Raw genomic sequence first — 17,659 nt, 5'->3', positions numbered from 1 at the left:
TGAGACTACACTGGAAGTATATAGTGAATGAAACACAGAACCCAACATAAAATAGGAATAAGGCAACCCGAGATTCACTTGTAATGAAGACTTTGGCTGTAATTGAAGAACACGGATGGATATGTCAAATTTGTCAAGGGGAAGGAAACGTTCTAACTGTGGGGACATACTGAAGACGAGGCTCCACACTTTTGGAAAGACACTATGAAAGCAGAAGTGGAAGAGATAAGGAGATTGCTACAAGGTATCAATAATTAAAACTGAAGTAATTGAATGTTTCAAGAGACACGGTTTTGCAATACTTGAGCATTTATCCAAAAAGCAAATTCAGAACCATGATTGATGCAGCACCCTGTGGGACTTACCAGAGCAGGAGGATAGTTCAAACATGGTCTGTAACTTTGGGCTAGTGTAGGCCTTCTTCCTTATCACATTAGGGTCACCCAGGAAATGACCATTTCCTTTAACTATCCCTTCCTCGTGGGATCCTAGTGAGTCTGAATCAAACAGCAGGCACTGGGGCTTTAACAATGAGTTCTCTGCCTCCTGGTCCTCTGACCCTTCTTTAGCCCTTTGCTAGAAAGCTCAGGCTCATGCCAAGCTTTATGGTCTCACAAACAGTGTATCTGGAGTGAAACCTAGAGACACTGTGTAATATAATGCAGGCTGCCTCACATATGTAGTCCAGGTGTGAATACTTGACATACTTAAGGCTAAATATTTATAAATTTAATATATTTTAGCAATATTTGAAAAAATAACCAAGTGAAATGAGGCTGAAGATGCTTAGAAATGTTTTCTCATTGGTGACAAATAATTGATCATCTGAATGGTAGCTATCACACTGGAGCCCTAAAATAAGACAGATATTCTGCTGGCAGGGAGAAAATAGGCCAACCGCATCATGTTTCACCTCTTGTGCTCTCTCGCAAAAAAGAGCAAACCAGACCAGCTTTAAATCCAAGAAACGGAAACTTTATTGGTGCTTATTAAACCAATGCACTTTTTCATGTTCAGAACTATCCCATGGAGTATTAATCTCCTTTGCAAAGATGGGGAAACTGAGGCTCTGAGATTATCTGAGATGATTAATTTACATATTCAGGAAGAGACACAGCCGGTATTGGACTCCAGATCCTACTTAAAAGCACGTGGTTTAAAAATTAAAAAAAAAGTCTTCCATTATAAATGCAATACTTGCTTATCAGAGATTATTTGGAACAATAGTAAGAAGGAAGAAAATGAACTCATGACCCTGACTGCCAGTGGTAGCAACATCAATATCTTGGTCTCTCTTCCAGTCCTTTTTCTGTGTATATTTTATAATGTGAGTGTGAATGCGTGGCCTATCAAAATGGATCTATCAATATTTTAAAAATTATCTTCTGATTTTAGAAGGAAAGCACACACATTATAGAAAACTTGGAAAATACTAAAATCTATCAAGGAAATTCAAGTCACCTAGAATCTCATAAGCCAAAAATGACCATAGTTAATATTTTCATACATTCCCTTAGGTTTCTTTCCATCAGTTTTCTTTTTTTACATAGTTAAGCCCATAATTTACAAGATTTTTAAGTGCAGTTAATAAAGGTCTAGGTGGATGATGACAAAAAAACTTGGTGACAGATAGTATTTGCCACTCAAATGGTTCAACAGGTGTTAAAGAGGCAGAAAATAATCACTCATGCTCCCTGTCCAATTGTGTGGCCATCAAAAATGTGTAAGCCTTAAAGCCTGTTCTTAAGTTTCCACTAAGGTGAAGCCTGACATGGATTATCATGGTTTTTCGTTGTTTTTTTTTTTCCTGCATCCAAGAGGGTATAAATCATTTACATGATAAGAATACTCCACACATAAGGCCTTCAATACCATGTAAAATCTCTTCTAGGAAAGATAAGAACAATATAGTCTGATGGGAAGATTTTAAAGTATCTTACAATGAAAAATACATAATGTGCCTTAAACATTTTGCATGCTGAAATTTACATAAAAGAGGCTCAGCAACAAAATAAGGCATCACTGACAATGGCTCAACGAAGTTCTAAATGGTATAAGAGACCCGATCTTGTATTAGTAAAATTCCAAAGAATTTATTATCAATACTAAATACTTCAGTTGTACATAAAGTAATAAACCTTTATGACGGCCCTTAAAGAAAAGCAGTGATGCAAGTTACACACGTTACTGAAGGCAAAGGCAAAAGAGGACTCCAGTCGGAATGTCGGTTATGTTCATGCAGCTTCCTCTTGATTTAAACACTCATGACGCACTGAATGAACTGAAAGAGAGACCAAGTCCACGTTACCCTGCACACATTGTGGCACTGAATACACCCTAGCTTCTTTTTCGGCAGTTTACATTTTGTTTTCCTAAACTGAATTATGGATCAAGAAACATCCATTTCTAAAATAAAAGTACATGATAGAAAGGTTCATGTTTGTAGGGGAAGCAGTCTAATAGAAAATCGAGTGGGTTTCTCTTCTTACAAAAAGCAGACTACTTCAATGGATAAAGAATATTTAAAATTCCAAATATCTCAGACTCTAGAAATGGTAATGGTCATGGTAAAAGGTACCCACTCAGAAATAACAGTTGATACTGTTAAATCACCTGAGGACCTCCAAACTACACAGTAGTACCCCACTGCTCTGGCACCAGCACCTTTTAAATAGGTTATGCCCTTAAAATCTGCTTAATTGCAAATAAATCCTAGCATGCAAGTATGTGTATACACAGAAACGGAATATATGACCTTTCCTCTGCAATTCAGAAACCCAAGTTGAGAGGCATCAGCATTTGCTGTGAAACGTTTGCTTCACCATAAACACCAACACTCTGCTTTTCTATCAATTTTCTTTCTCATTCTTCCGACACCAGTGAGGCACTGTGTATGCTAATCCCTACAGCATTCCTACAAGGCCAAGCTGATGATCACTTTCAGATAAAAGGGAACATTTAAAATCTCCTAAGGGCCCATCGGAGGCCAAAGTCCATGCACTTTCCATTCCGTAGGCTGCTTTTCCATCTTTGGAAAGAATGACAGGACTGTCACCCGAGACACTGATACACACTAATGAAAACACACCTTTAAGCAGAAGAAATAAACATACTTACACATAAGCGTTTTTAAATGATCTGAACTGTGGCAGCTGCCAAACTGAAAATATGTGCATCCTTGCATTTTGTAGCAGAGAAACCTTTTTTAGAACATTCAGTTATCACAGTGACTGCTATTCTGAAAGCAATTTTTTAAAGTCCATAGCTGACCAAAAAATAGAACAACTAAGCATCTCCCTAGTTATGTTATGTGTATTCAGCTAATGCCATCAGAGATGACAACTGGCTATGTTCACATTGGTTACATGGCCTTGCCTTGTCCTATCACATTTAGTGTGGCTGTTTAGTAAATACATTGTTTTAAATTGCAACTTAAGTTTGTGCTTTATAGCCTCAATGAAGAACATGGGTGTGTCAAGTACAGCTTGGAGTTGTTAAATTTACTTCTCAGTGACTGAGATATTTATTCAATGAAGCCAAAAATAGCAACATCTGCATGGTGTTTTCAGGGACATTTCTGATTGAAATCTCACAACAGCCCAGGGGAGAAGGCATTACTACTTCCTCTCCTCAAATAGTCTTGGAGCAATGAAGAAACCTGCCTAAGTGACCCCACCAGCAAGTGAGACCAGTTGGGCTTTGAACCAAGTCTTTTAATGCGAATCAAACAGTGGTCTATGAGTAAGACTAATAATAAATGAAATTGATAAATTTTGAACGGTAACTCCTGATCATTTAATCCTTCATTACTCTGCATCCTTAAGATGCTCTTAATGGCTAACTTCAAAAGGGATGCCCAATTGTGAATTTACGGAGACTTACATCATCATATGGGAAATTCACAACACCTTGCTGAGCAGTATCCCGTCTTCGAAAGCTGTCTGTAAAACACCACAGTAAAATTTATGGTTATTTTTGTAACATCTGAAATCACAATAGTTACTTATTTTGGCATTGGGTTCAAACTGTAGAAATGTGAGTTGTAAAACCAGCTAACATAAACAAAAGACCACAGCAAAGAAGCCAACTACAATGAACATGAATAAATTTAATAAACAACAAAGTAATACAACAATGTAGAAGTTAGTCAACTATCTTTTTCAATGTGCAGCTGGAAGAAAGCATCTTATCCCAAAGTCAGTAAAAGCCATGTGACCTCCAAGGCCATTACTTAGTTGTGATGAAAACACAGAATTTCAAACTTGTTAATAACATAATGTTTAATTAGGAAATGGATAGATGGGAGTCCCTAATATGACAAACGGGCTGTAATAAAATATTTCACCTATCTGAGCTCTGTGCTATTGAAAAGAATTTACTTTAATAATCAAAAAGAATGAAATCTTGCTACCTGCAACGTGGATGGAACTAGAGTATATTATGCTAAGTGAAATAAGTCAGAGAAAGACAAATGTAGTATGATTTTACACATATGTGGAATTTAAGAAACACAACAGATGAACATAGGGGAAAGGAAGGAAAAATAAGAAAAAAACAGAGAGGGAGGCAAACCATGAGACTCTTAAATACGGAGAACAAACTGAGGGTTGCTGCAGGAGAGATGGGTAGGGGGAATGGGCTAAATGAGTGATGGGCATTAAGGAGGGCACTTGTTGGGATGAACACTGGGTGTCATATGTAAGTGATGAGTCACTAAATTCTACTCCTGAAACTACTACTACACTGTACGTTAACTAACTTGAATTTAAATTAAAAAAACTGACCTCAAATTTTTGTTAGGATGCAAAAAAAAAAAAAATTACAAAACCACATTTTAAAAAGAGTAAAAAAGACTAAAGAGAAGACTGGAACAACAAAAATATACAAAAGAAAGAAAAAGAGGGGATAGAAAAGTAGAGATTACTAATATAGCCTCATCTAAGAAGTACGTTCTACCATTTAATATCACTACCATTTAAATGACTACCATTTAAAATTACTTTCCAACAAGAGGACTTAGGAAAGAGAGCTACAAATGAGTAATTTTACTCTCTTCACATATTTACATTATAGGGAGAAATCACAGAATACTACTCATACTCTGATCAAAAGTGCACAAATTAGCTTATCATATTTTGGAACATTTTGTGAAAGTTAAGATTATTTTAATGGCAGATTACCACTAATCTGAAAGAATTTCTGAAAACAAAAAACACAATTACTCTGCTAGATAGGTTTAATAGCAGTGTTAAAAAAGCCATTGAAATGGGGGGGGGGGTGGAAAGAGTGATCAGGGACGAAAGAAGTTCAGAACACTGAAAATGAAATGTCATGCAAATTGTGTCTTCTTGGCCCTTGGAGAGACACCATCTCAAAGAACACACCTGTCAGAGCTCGCAGTTTCACACAGCAGGCGATGTAGTCATCAAAGGTGATCTTGCCATTGGTGCTGTATCGTTTTGCAATTGAATTCACAGCTTGGGGACTCAACCGAAATCCTGAAGGAAGGAAAATCACCCAGTGAAAAAAATAACGTGAAAGGATTACAAGAAGACCGTTGAAAATAATCAAGCACAATTTTTTTCAGACTGGGGGCACACTCATTTTAATTACGAATACACACTAGCAACTATGTATTATGTATTTAATTATGAATATACACTTCTTCTAGAAATCAGAAACTGCCTTCCCATAGCACTTAGTTTTAGAAATTAACACAGAATTATGCCGACCAGGTGGCTCCAGTTAGCCATACCCACCCATTGTGGTTAGGGCCTTCTGCAGTTCTTGAGGGTCCACTGTTCCACTCCTGTCACTGTCAAAACTGGTGAAGTGTTGTCTCCAGCCGTTCAGCACGGCCCAGAGTTCTTTAAATTCATTGAAACCCATTGTGCCTGACATATCTCTCTGAATTATAATCAAGGATTAGAGTACCTTTATTTTGCAACATTTTGTAACGGTTCAAGATCAAGGATAAGGGAATATAATGATCTTTCTGCTAAAAAGGTTAAAAATGTTATATGTTCTTCTTAGTGTGATATAATAAAAACATACTCCAATGAGATAATAAGAAGGGCCTAGGGAGAAAAGCTGAGTACGTATTTCCACTGTGGGAAAAAGATAATCTATGTGAGGTGATTACAATGAAATAACGTCGCCACTGTGAGCCACATGTAAAAAACAAGAGTTCCTGGAACTGTGCCGCACTTTCTTGGCGCCCCAGGCGATGCTGCTAGGGTCCTGGGGTCTTGGCTTTAACATTCCTTTGCTGGGCCCTTCCAGACCCAGGGTTTTCACTTTTGGAAAATGAGGTGGGATGAAAGGCACTGCAGGGTCACCAATAGCTAACCTGAGTGCAGTAACTGCGATGTGAGAAATTCCACTGCCTGAAGGTCAGGTGTGAATCATGCATAGCTCACTGTTAAAGCAAAAAACCTTGCCAGACCACTCTGATTTCTATAGGTGTTCTCTGATGCTTCCTTGAATTCTTGAGGAACCAACATTCTATTTACTGAGCTCCTTTCCTTTTTCACACCAAACTACATCTTAAAAGCTAATGATTTCAGAAAACTTTTTTTGTGGTCATCTGTCACCTTGTGTTTACTGGGTATTAATTCCTAGATAAATTCTTTTAGGAAGAATTTTTTTTGGGGGGGGGGGAGGGTGATCAGAAAAAAACACTCTAGACATCAATCAAAGTAAAGGATACATCCAGCATTGACACCATAAGCCGACAAGTCTCCAGGTTAAAAGCTGTTAAATCAAAAAAAGCACATAATAGTTTCAAAAATTCATATTATATTGCATACATTCAAATTAATTAGGAAAATGACTATTTATTTACACAATCTTATTTTTATACGCTAAACAACATGGGAATTTTGAAGCAGATTTTTTCCAGATAGAGGGGATTCCTTGCAGAACCCAAATTTGATTTTAATAACTTTAATAGAAATCTTTTAAAAAAAAGTATTGCATTGTACTATTAATATTTTTAGGTATGATAATGGCTTTGAAGTTGGTGAGGGAAATGTCCTTATCTTTTAGAAAAGTATATACTGAAGTTATTTGTAGATGAAATGAATGTTAAGATATCTGGAATGAGCTTCAAAAGAAAACAGACAGGATTACACATGAACTAAGAATAACAACACACTGATAATTGTTGAAGCTGGGTGACAGGTGCATGGAAGTTTGTAATAATTATCTCTGTTCTTAGATAGGCATACATTTTCTATAATACAGTCTTAAAACAAATTTTTTTTACCATTTATTTTTTTTGAGAGACAGAGCCAGAGCACGAGCGGGGGAAGGACAGAGAGAGGAAGACACAGAATCTGAAACACGCTCCAGGCTCTGAGCTATCAGCACAGAGCCTAACACGGGGCTCGACCCCATGAACTGTGAGATCATGACTTGAGCCGAAGTCGGACACTTAGCCAATTGAGCCACTCAGGTGCCGCTAATATAGTCTTTTTAAAAAACTTTTATATACTTTTTTGCCTTTGAAACTGTAATATAGTGAGTTTAATTCACCATAATGAACCATAATTTATTATATTCACCATGGTGAGTGGGAAGATAGGGTTACTACATTTCTACTCCTGACTATCAATTGCTGGTTTTGTTTGTTCTGTGTCACTAGTTCATTTGTTTACCTTTCTTTCCCCTTTAATGTCACACACTGAACTACCTCCTACCTCATATAGCTTATGACACCTTTTTATATACAGTAAGTTTATATACGAAACCAGATAAATATGCTTGCTAGAACAGTGTTAAGTAAGAACACTCTGGAATACGATATAATGACCAATTCAGTGATGACCACGATTCGGAAGCCTTTTGAGTTTTTGTACAGCTTGAATATATTCTGAGGACACTTCTATACGACACTTAGAAAAATACACTAGAATATATTTACTAGTTAATGGGCCTACTGATGACCTACCTAAGCATTAGCAAATATAAAGAAAAAATTCCTTGCATCTTCCATTCTGTTCATGAGAATCAATGACTGGGGAAATATATAGGTACAAAGAAGCTAGAAGGCTAGAAGGCAGAAGGGACAAAGGTCAGGTGGGCAAAGGTGGCATAAATTCTGCAAGTTTGTTGAGAAGCACACAGAACTAACATTTTTACAGCTCTTACTAGCTTCATTTTTATCTCCAACAAACTGAATTTCAAATACATCTGAGCTAACTCTCAGTACTGTAGTGTTTCCAAACAGTATAAACTATAAATTGTCCACTTTTAACAGATTCCTGTGTTTGGCATACTCTGGAACATGAAATAAAAGGTGGAGGACTATCTCTGTTTTGGCCCTTCAAACTCCATCTAATCCACAGATACAGGTCTCTGAGGTGACAGGAAGCAACACTTCTACACTTTTGAGAAAGAGTTGGTTGATTCTTCATTCTGACTTTTAAGTTGTGTGGAGGCACGAAGTCTCTCTGATCTAGACCAATGGTTTTCAATCCCAGGTGCTTATCAGAATCACCCAAAAGCTTTAAAAGATCCTAATACTGGGGCTGCACCACAGAACAGTTATTTTCCCCTCAGTGTTACGGAGATATAATTAACAAATAACATTCTGTAAGTTTAAGGTGTATAATGTAAAGATCTCATATATGCACATACTGCAGAATGATAACCATAATTAGGTTATTTAACACATCCATCACCTCACATAGTTAACTTTTTTGTCTGTGTGATGAGAACTTTTAAGATCAACTCTCTTAGCTATTTTCTAGTATACAATACAGTATTGTCACCATCACCACAGAGCAATTAAATGAGAATCCCTGAGCATGGAACCAAGGCATGACTGTTTTTTTTTTAAAGCTTCTCAATGATTCCAGTGAGCAGCCAAGGTTGAGACCACTGTTCTTCTCAACGTGTGATTCCTGGACCAGCCATGTTAACATCATCTGGGACCTTTTAGAATTACAGAATCTTGGCCTTTAACCTACACCAAAAAAATCAGAATCTGCATTTAAATAAGATCCCCAGGTGATTTATTTTCACATAAAAACAGCTGGTGGACCTGGACCACCTGAATCTTCTGGAAGCTTGTTACAGATGCAAATTCTCCGGTCTTACCTCAGACTTCTAAATGAAAAATTCTAGGACAGGGCCCAGCAATCCAGTGATGCTGACACAGCTCAAGTTTAGGAACCAGTGCTCTAGAGGGCCTGTCAACCAAGAGGCAGATCCACTTGTGTCTGACTTTAAGTCAAGGATTTTGAGGGGCTGTAAGGCAGACAGCTTCCCTGTGTCCCAAGTGCTACAAGTAACATCTCCATCCACTCAGTCACCCACGCCAGAAACCAGGGAGTGTCCCCAGTTCCCTGTCCCCTGATATTCAATCACCTTCTTCTTCTTCTTTTTTTAATGTTTATTTTTGAGAGAGAGAGACAGAGCACAAGGTGCGAAGAGGCAGAGAGAGAGAGGGAGGCACAGAATCTGAAGCAGGTTCTGAGCTGTCAGCACAGAGCATGATGTGGGGATCAAACTCACAAACTGCGAGATCATGACCTGAGCTGAAGTCGGACGCTCAACCGACTGAATCACCCAGGCGCCCCTCAATCGCCTTCTAAATTGCTTTAGGACCTATCCATTTCCAGTTCCACAATCACTTCCCTGGTTTAGGAAGTATTTTACTCATCTGATGACTCCAATGGCCACCTGACAGGTGTCCCTGAGTCCCCGTGCTCCACACCCCCCATACCCATGCCCCCCAATTTGGTTTTTATGCTACATCCAGAACAGTATGTGCTCTTCTATACAAAACCCAATAGACATGTTCCACTGCTGTCAGGATGAAGTCCAAGCACCTAAGTGGCATATGAAGTCCTATGCATATATTCCCAGTCCAGCTAATTTCCTGCTCTTTATTCAACCTTCACATTCCATCTTCACGGCCAATTTCTCCCAGTTCTTTGACTGCACATGCACATGTTTCCCCTTACCTGTGGGTCTTTAGTACATGCCGTTCTATCTGCCTGGGGCACAACTGCCCTTTATCCCTCTCACTTCTTGGTCTGCCTGGTTTCTGCTTGACTTTCATTTCTCCTCAGTTTGGCATCAGTTCTGCCAGGAAAACTATCCTGACCACTTTCTGGGTTATGTGCCTCTCCTATGTGGGCTCACAGCCTCTCTACTTCACTTATCCCAGCACTTTTCACTGTGTCCCACAGGCACCACTTGTGGGTGCACAGCCTGGCACCTTGCACATGATGATATCCATTAAAATGTGTTGGTTAGACGGCTGAATAGATAGGACCCCTCATCCCTGTGTAGACAGCTATACACTCCCCTCAACCAGTATACGCAGGATAGGTTTTTAAAAATAAAATCTCATTTTTATGGATACTTAAAAGGACTGTATAATCCCTTAAGACAAATCATAAGTCAAAATACCAATAAGGGTACAGAGCTATGCTTTCTCCATTTTAGGAAATCTTCCATACTCATTAATTCAACAAATGCCTGTTAAGTACTCATTATGTACAGGGCCCAGGATACCAAGAACATTGGAGATACAAATTAAAACTGGATCCTGCCCTAGCTGACAGTCTAAGGAAAAGAGAAGTCATGCATGCATGCAACTCTAATCAAGGTAGAGAGTGGTGAACCATAATGGAGACAGTAAGCAGTACCAGGAAGTACTGAGGAGCAGGAGGCTCCTTCCTACTAAGAAGCACTTCACAGAAGCAGCAGCATTTAAGTCAAGCCTTGAATGACAGGAAAGATGAGGGACATTTGGGGACAGTTAAGTAGAGCTATGGACCAGTATAAGCAAAGTGAATCAGGAAAGTTCAGGCCAAGCAAAGTAAGTGGGAGGAAGTATGTTTGATGAGGCTACATTAGAAGATCTTGAATTCCTACTAAGGTGTTTAGGTTTTGTTTTACAGGTACCAAGGAGCTACCAAAGAATTTTAGAAGAAGAAACTAACAGGTTAGAGGATGTGTCAGGAAGCCCAAAAATCTGGTCATCTTTTGTGAGAAGGGTTTAAAAGAGGGAACGTGATGGGCAGGCAACAAAAGTGAATGACAGAAAATTCACTATTCCAGACAGTTCTAATGGAACTAGAACACTGATGTCACAGAAGTTTGGGTAGGGAAAACTCTTGCTCAATTTTAATTTTATTTTTCTCCAGAAATAGTTTGCTTTTATTTATTAAAATTTACTTTGAGAGCACACGTGCACACCCAGCCGTGTGAGCAGGGGAGAGGCAAAGAAAGAGGGAGACAAGGGAATCCGAAGCAGGCTCTGTGCTGTTAAGTGCAGAGCCCTACATGGGGCTCAAACTCACGAACTGTGAGATCATGACCTGAGCCGAAACCAAGGGTTGGATGCTTAACCTACTGAGCCACCTAGGTGTCCCAAGAAATAGCTTTTACTAGTGCTATTCTATTTTAAATAGCTTCAAGAGTCTTTGATAATTTTATTTTTACTCTCTCCCTTCTCCTGTTCATTCTACTAAAATGCCTCATACATCTTTTCTTCTAGTAGAAATCCAAAATGTAATGGACCTAGCAGGAAAACATGACCTTCAGTTGTTTCTCTCAGCCTTACCATAGAGTAACAGCTACACTCAAGGGGGAAAAAAAGAAGCTGAATTACTATCTTACAGACTAGAGCAACATCTCTTATCAACTCCACTTCTGAGTATGACCGGTTCCTTTTAAGCTGGAGAAGATGACTGTAGGAACTAGGCTGGAATACTCTCTGTTCCTCATTCCACCTCCACCTGTACTTTTTGGTTTGGAAGCTGGGTTTAAAAAACACCAATGGCTGTATAATTTCTGTATCATGAAACTCACTGTGACACTTCACAAGCAGGATGGTTTTGTGATTTATTACAGCCTCCACAACCAGAGGATGATAAGCAAATTAATTCAATCACATGGCTTTGATGACTCAGGAAATGTCTTCCCTATAACTCACTGCTCTAAGGCCATCACTAAACATGATTTTCTCACACGAAATTAAAAAAAAATTTTTTTTAAGTTTATTTATTTTGAGAGAGAGTGAGAACATGAACAGGGGAGGGGCAGAGAGAGGGAGAGAGAATTCCAAGCAGGCTCTGCACTATCAGCACAGAAACTACGCACGGCTCAAACCCACGAACCATGAGACCATGACCTGAGCTGAAACCAAGAGTCGGACGCTTAACTGACAAGAGCCACCCAGGCGCCTCCTCATATGAAATTTTTAAAAGGACTGTTCTCCCAGGATACACAGCCCATTTGTTAGTCAGATTTTAAAACCTGCCACACCTCTTCTACCGAAAGGGTACAGAGTAATAGTTTATGTTGCTACACAGCTCACTTTCATAAACCCTATTAAACCTGCTATGTTCACTAGCCCCAACTGCTTGAGGTTAACATTTAACACTTTAAATGTATTCCCTACAACACTTAAAAAAAAAAATTCCCAAATCTAGAAAGTGCTTCTTTTGTTTAGGACCAGATTAAATGAGAAATGCAAACGGTTCCTCTTTCATATTAATTCCTCCAACTAGGAAATATTGTTAATAGGATACTTAAGTCATATAATACAAAGGATAAAAATAGAAATGCAAATAGTTTAAGAAGAGAGCCATCTAGTAAATATGCCATGTCAAACAGTCAAAGAAAATGCGACTATAAATCTTCATGTGTGACTTCTAGTTCGAGCATTTTATTTTTAAAGTTTATTTATTTATTTTGAGAGAGACAGATCACGCAGTAGGGGCAAAGACAGAGAATTCCAAGCAGGCTCTGCACTGTCAGCATAGAACCTGACGCAGGGCTCGAACTCACAAACCAACAGATCATGACCTGAGCCAAAACCAAGAGTCAGACGTTTAACCAACTGAGCCACTCAGGCACCCCTGTAGTTTGAGTATTTTAATTCACAATTTACCAACAGCTAAGGCTCTGATTTGATGTTTTGTCCCCATTAACAACAGGCAAAGAAGTTAGCAAGTCAAGACACTACTTTCTACCTTATGGATCTGTCAGGGTCAGGATCCGATTGGAAAAGAAGCCAAGTGGGATGTACATGGGATGATGAGAGGCACTGATAAGATGCAGTACTTCTGCAATCATTCCCCATCTGTAGCTCGTGGCAAAGAGCTCTTTCAAAAGGCAGGAAGGTGGTGTAAGCACTGAATTATAAGGTGGCAGAACTGACGACGAGGGCAGAAGGAAGACTAGTGCAAAGAGTTAAGAAATTAGGAAGGGCACTTCCAACATAGCCTGCCCACATTCTCTGAAGCAGAAAGAATTGAAGAAAGACCTGGGGGATGTCATGGCAAGCGCTCATGTTGCCAGCAGCATGCTCAGAGCCCATGAATGCAGAACCGGTTTCCTGAGGACCAGGGGTGGGGACCAGCCACTGCGGGGAACTCGGGACAGGACTGCCCACTCAGAACTAGGAGTGCAGGACAGGCCATTTGGGGAGCAGCTGCACAGGACCAGGCACTCAAAGTCCTAAGTGCCATCAGCCTCAGGACAGTCAACTCTTGGCAAATGGTCAGCTGTAAATGTTAGCTCCTGCCATTAATGACACCTGACCTAGCAGATTTCATTTCAGCACCTCACCTCGTCCTCTGTGAAGGAGACCACGCTGCCCATCTCATTGCTTCCAAAGGTTCCAAATCCAATGGACCCGCTAAACGGGCAGGTAGTGTAGAATGACTTATTAACAGCTGTTTTCAAATTCACATTTTGTGATAATAAACAACCAAAATTAGCTTTTGAAATTCTAAATTATGCTGGATCAGAAGAGCCCAATTTCCTTGGAGGCTATAATCATAAGAAAGTTAAAATACGAAACAGAAGAGTACTGTGGGATTGTCAACTTACGTTTGTATCCTCCAGCAATGCCTGACTGTGTCAGACATCTCTGCAATTCATCAGCATCTATCTGCCCATCCTTTTGAAAAAAAAAAAAAAAATAGGAAGACAAATTACAATAATGATTTGTACCTTCTAGTTCTTTGTTTACTTTCAGTATATTATTTTAGCAATGACAAAGAAAATGAGCATTTTCATGCGTAAGACCTTTTTTTTTTTTGGAAAAAAGAATGCCTTCCAAACATAGGCATTCCTTTCCCAATTCTACTTTCAAAAATAATAATGAAAGAGAAACAAATAGTTAAGTCCTCTTCCACAAATGCATACTTAGGGCCATAAACAAACAAACAAAATACATTTCGTGATACTTAAGTGGGCATTCAATTTCAGACTCTATTTTAAATAATTATTACATACGAATTCACAAGGTTGGAAAGCTGCTTACACCTCTACTTTAGTATTAACATTATCTTCTCATCATTCCTCTAAGTTCCTCAATTAGATTTGGGATTAAATTTTCAAGCGGAAGGTTGGTCTTTTTAATGAAACACTGAGGTAAATTTAGTTTCTTCTTCTGATACACAAGTTTTTTTTTAATGTGTGAATGAAATTAGTTTCTGTCTTGAACTACTCTTCTTTTAGTCTGAGCTAGGAAACTGCCATTTAAGCATTTAAAATTATTTATATAGTTGCTTTAAAGTCTTATTCCTCTTTCTAGCTATTTTTTTGTGGGGGGCGGGGGTGGTAAAGGCATAGCAGCATACAAATCTAACATCCATGAATAAAAAGTCTGGATAAAACAGAGGCCTTTGTGATCACCTTGGTTTATGATGAGGTGAATGGTTTTTTTTCAGAACTACAATTATATCTGGAAGATACAGGTTCCCAGTGCCTATTTATTGGCTAACCAAGTTCACAACTAGATATATGTTGTTTTTAGGGATTTAAAAATAAAATACCTAAATCCCTCACGTCCATGAGGATTGTAACTTCTAAGTGCAGAGCAGGATCAATAATTTGAAAGACAATGGCTATGCTGATGTAGGGGTAGGCCCAGGCTGCTGCAAGAGAAGCAGGTGGGGTCACTTACAGGGCTGGAGGCACAGGCAATCTAAGAACACAAGTCTTGAGCTTTGCCCTGTCTTGTGGTTTCAGAGATACAGATCATTAACTGATTAAGCAGATACTTAAAGGGAAGCTCTTTCGGTTTTGGACTCAATTTTCCATTCAATTTCTTGAGCTATAGTTCTTAGAATGCTTTTCTGCAAGGCGGTCTTGAATCTTTATCCCACAATTTTCTACAGCTTCTTCACATTAAGACTGTGCTGTTTCTTGCTTTTGATCAAAACAAAGGTAAATGCCAAGACAAAAGAGCAAACATCCCTTCTGGAGAGGACTGGGTTCTACCAGCAGTGAATTTACCATACACAGCGGCGTGGTGAGCTAGGGAAGTGTCCTTCCTCAATGTACACCACCGCCTGTCCTACCACACAGTATAGAGAAGTCAAAGGTCTCCAGGAGCCCACTTAATTCTCTCTCTGGGTCAACAAGCCACAACACCTTATACGGACATGGAAGAGCTGACCTAGTAACAGCGTCAGCATCAAAGAGAAAGTAAACTGTGCACAAGATTCACTTCCTGATAGTAAGGGAATAGTAAGTAACTTTCTTATGTTGAAGCTGGTAAGTTTTTAACATAAGTACCTATTTCCTCAGGGGGTAATTGATTAACAAATTCCATCCAAAGAAAGCGTCCATTAGAATCTGACTACATGATTACTGGCACATGTCTGTAAACCGTACTAACAAGGGTTTGTGTTCACCAGATCTGGAATTTATTCTCTGTAAACCACCATGGACCCTGACAATTCATCGTTCTAAAAACATCTTTGTACTTTACAGATCCTCACAGTACATTTATTGCCCTTTATTTTGTTCATTCTGGCATTAATTCAATCACAAATTTAGTCTTGAAGTGAACTAACATAAATACAGGTAACACTTTGTCCTAATTTGTTCTGAATATGCAGAAATAAGTAACTGACTATAAACTTCATTCTTTCTCTCTTCTTTTCTTTCCACAAGCAAAGGGATTCTTTTCCAGAGCAGAGTTCTTTTTTCCATGCCACTCTAACAACAGCTAATACAAATGAAGACTCTGACGATTCTTTAATATTAACGGAAAAAGCTAACCTGTCCTGCTACAGCAGCAAAGTAACCATACAGTGGATCCTGAGTTTGTCCGGGAAACGTAGGCCCTCCGGGAGCCCCTCCATACTGTAAAACAACAAACACAAAAGCATCATCCCACTGAATCCAGTGTTATTCTTTCACCACTGAATGCCTTTGTGCAAAGCTAGGCAAATGCCGGCCCTTCACATCCATGGTTCACCTCCCCACCACCAGCACGCTCTAACTGCAATCATCCCACCCCTTTTCTTTCATTCCCGCTCCATCACAGTGTAAAAACTGGCAGCTTGGACCAAAATGAGATGTCCCGAATAGTGACATCTGCATGAGCGAAGCAACTTTCAAAATCCCAATTAACCTGCAGGTTACTGATTAAATGCAGCGTAGGCAAGCAACTTAAGGGCAGAGCTCGGAACTGTCTTCCTTTTCCTTTTACAACGATTATGGTGTTTTGAAGCATTTTGAGACAGGTGTAGCCTAGGCCGTGCTTAGGTGTCTCGGTTAGGCTATTTGGCGGCGAGCACCTGGGCGAGGAGGCGCGGCGAAGGAACATTCCTTTTCAGAAACAGTTCCCACGACGACGCACATCCCAGGCGCCCAGCGAGGCGGCCTTCCTCCCGGAAGGCTTTTACTCTAGCGGTATTTCTTTCCCCAACTTCTCTTTTAATCCTACTTTCTTTTCTTTTAAAGATGGGAGGTGGATCCCGGGCCATTCGAGATTAAAATGGCTGTTGCTCTCAGGGGAAACCCGCAGGGGAAGGAAGCGAATTTGCACAATTTCACGCCGCGTGTCCCGAAGTCACAGGGTGGGCTTCTTGGATCAAAGCCCACCCGCGCCTCGGCCCCACGCAGCCACCCGCAGGGCGAAGGGACGCGGAGAAGGAGGGAGCCCCAGGATGAGGCCGAAAGGCAGCGGCCTGGGGCGAGGCAGCGGGCAGGAAGAAGCCCGGGGTAGGGGCGGGAGGCTCCCGCGGAGCCGCCCCGCGGAGTTGCCCAGCGTAGCCTCTCGGCGCCCGCGGTGTCCCAGGGTTGCGCCCGGCCACCAGCCCGCGCCGGCTGCACTTACCCCGCCTGGGTAGTACCCGCCGCCGGCGCCAGGGTGCCCGGGGTACGCCATGGTGCAGACTGCGCCGCCGCCACCGCCACCGCCCTCACCCTCCCGCCGGGGCCGCCCCGGAACGCACCACGCGGGCGGCGGGAGACGCGCGCCGGAGCCCCCTTCCGCTCGGCGCTCAGCTCCCGCCTCAGCCCTCTGCGTGCGCACCGCGTGGCTCCGCGCTTCCTGTGCCGGGGTCGCGCCCAAGCCAGGTTCCCGCAAGTGCATGGGACCTGCGACGCAGTTCACGCCGGTGGCGTTCCTCCCTGCGAAACGAATGGCACATTCCAACACCAGTACGGTGCCTCGGGGGTTATTTCTTCCTAACTCGGCTATATTCTGATACTTTTGAACATTTTAACCAACTTCGTTAGTCTGGGCCGCCCGGCTCTAAGCGGAGTGTAGTTTTGCAGGGAAGGAGCTGGATGCATTAGGACAGCTCTTAGATGCCTGTGAGGGAAGGAGACGTTGGAAAATCAAAATAAGAAAACGCCCTTGGAAAACAGGAATAAACTTCAGGAACTG

At 40.7% G+C, this 17,659-nt stretch overlaps 1 protein-coding gene across 1 annotated transcript; it reads right to left on the bottom strand.

The window, feature by feature from the left end:
* Positions 1 to 953: 953 nt before the first annotated feature.
* SRI (sorcin) lies at positions 954 to 17,255 on the bottom strand. The gene is made up of 8 exons (XM_027071836.2): positions 17,105 to 17,255; positions 16,042 to 16,125; positions 13,858 to 13,927; positions 6,710 to 6,753; positions 5,760 to 5,907; positions 5,385 to 5,498; positions 3,883 to 3,941; positions 954 to 2,281 (listed from the first exon to the last, which is right to left on the bottom strand). The coding sequence occupies exons 1-8, from the start codon at positions 17,153 to 17,155 to the stop codon at positions 2,255 to 2,257; spliced, it is 597 nt and encodes a 198-aa protein (XP_026927637.1). The 5' UTR covers positions 17,156 to 17,255; the 3' UTR covers positions 954 to 2,254.
* Positions 17,256 to 17,659: the final 404 nt, after the last annotated feature.

Source organism: Acinonyx jubatus, chromosome A2 (genome assembly GCF_027475565.1).
Source record: "Acinonyx jubatus isolate Ajub_Pintada_27869175 chromosome A2, VMU_Ajub_asm_v1.0, whole genome shotgun sequence".
Classification (NCBI taxonomy): Eukaryota; Metazoa; Chordata; class Mammalia; order Carnivora; family Felidae; genus Acinonyx; species Acinonyx jubatus.
The sequence above is the reverse complement of the archived record's forward strand: the minus strand, read 5'-3'. Positions and strand labels throughout refer to the sequence as shown.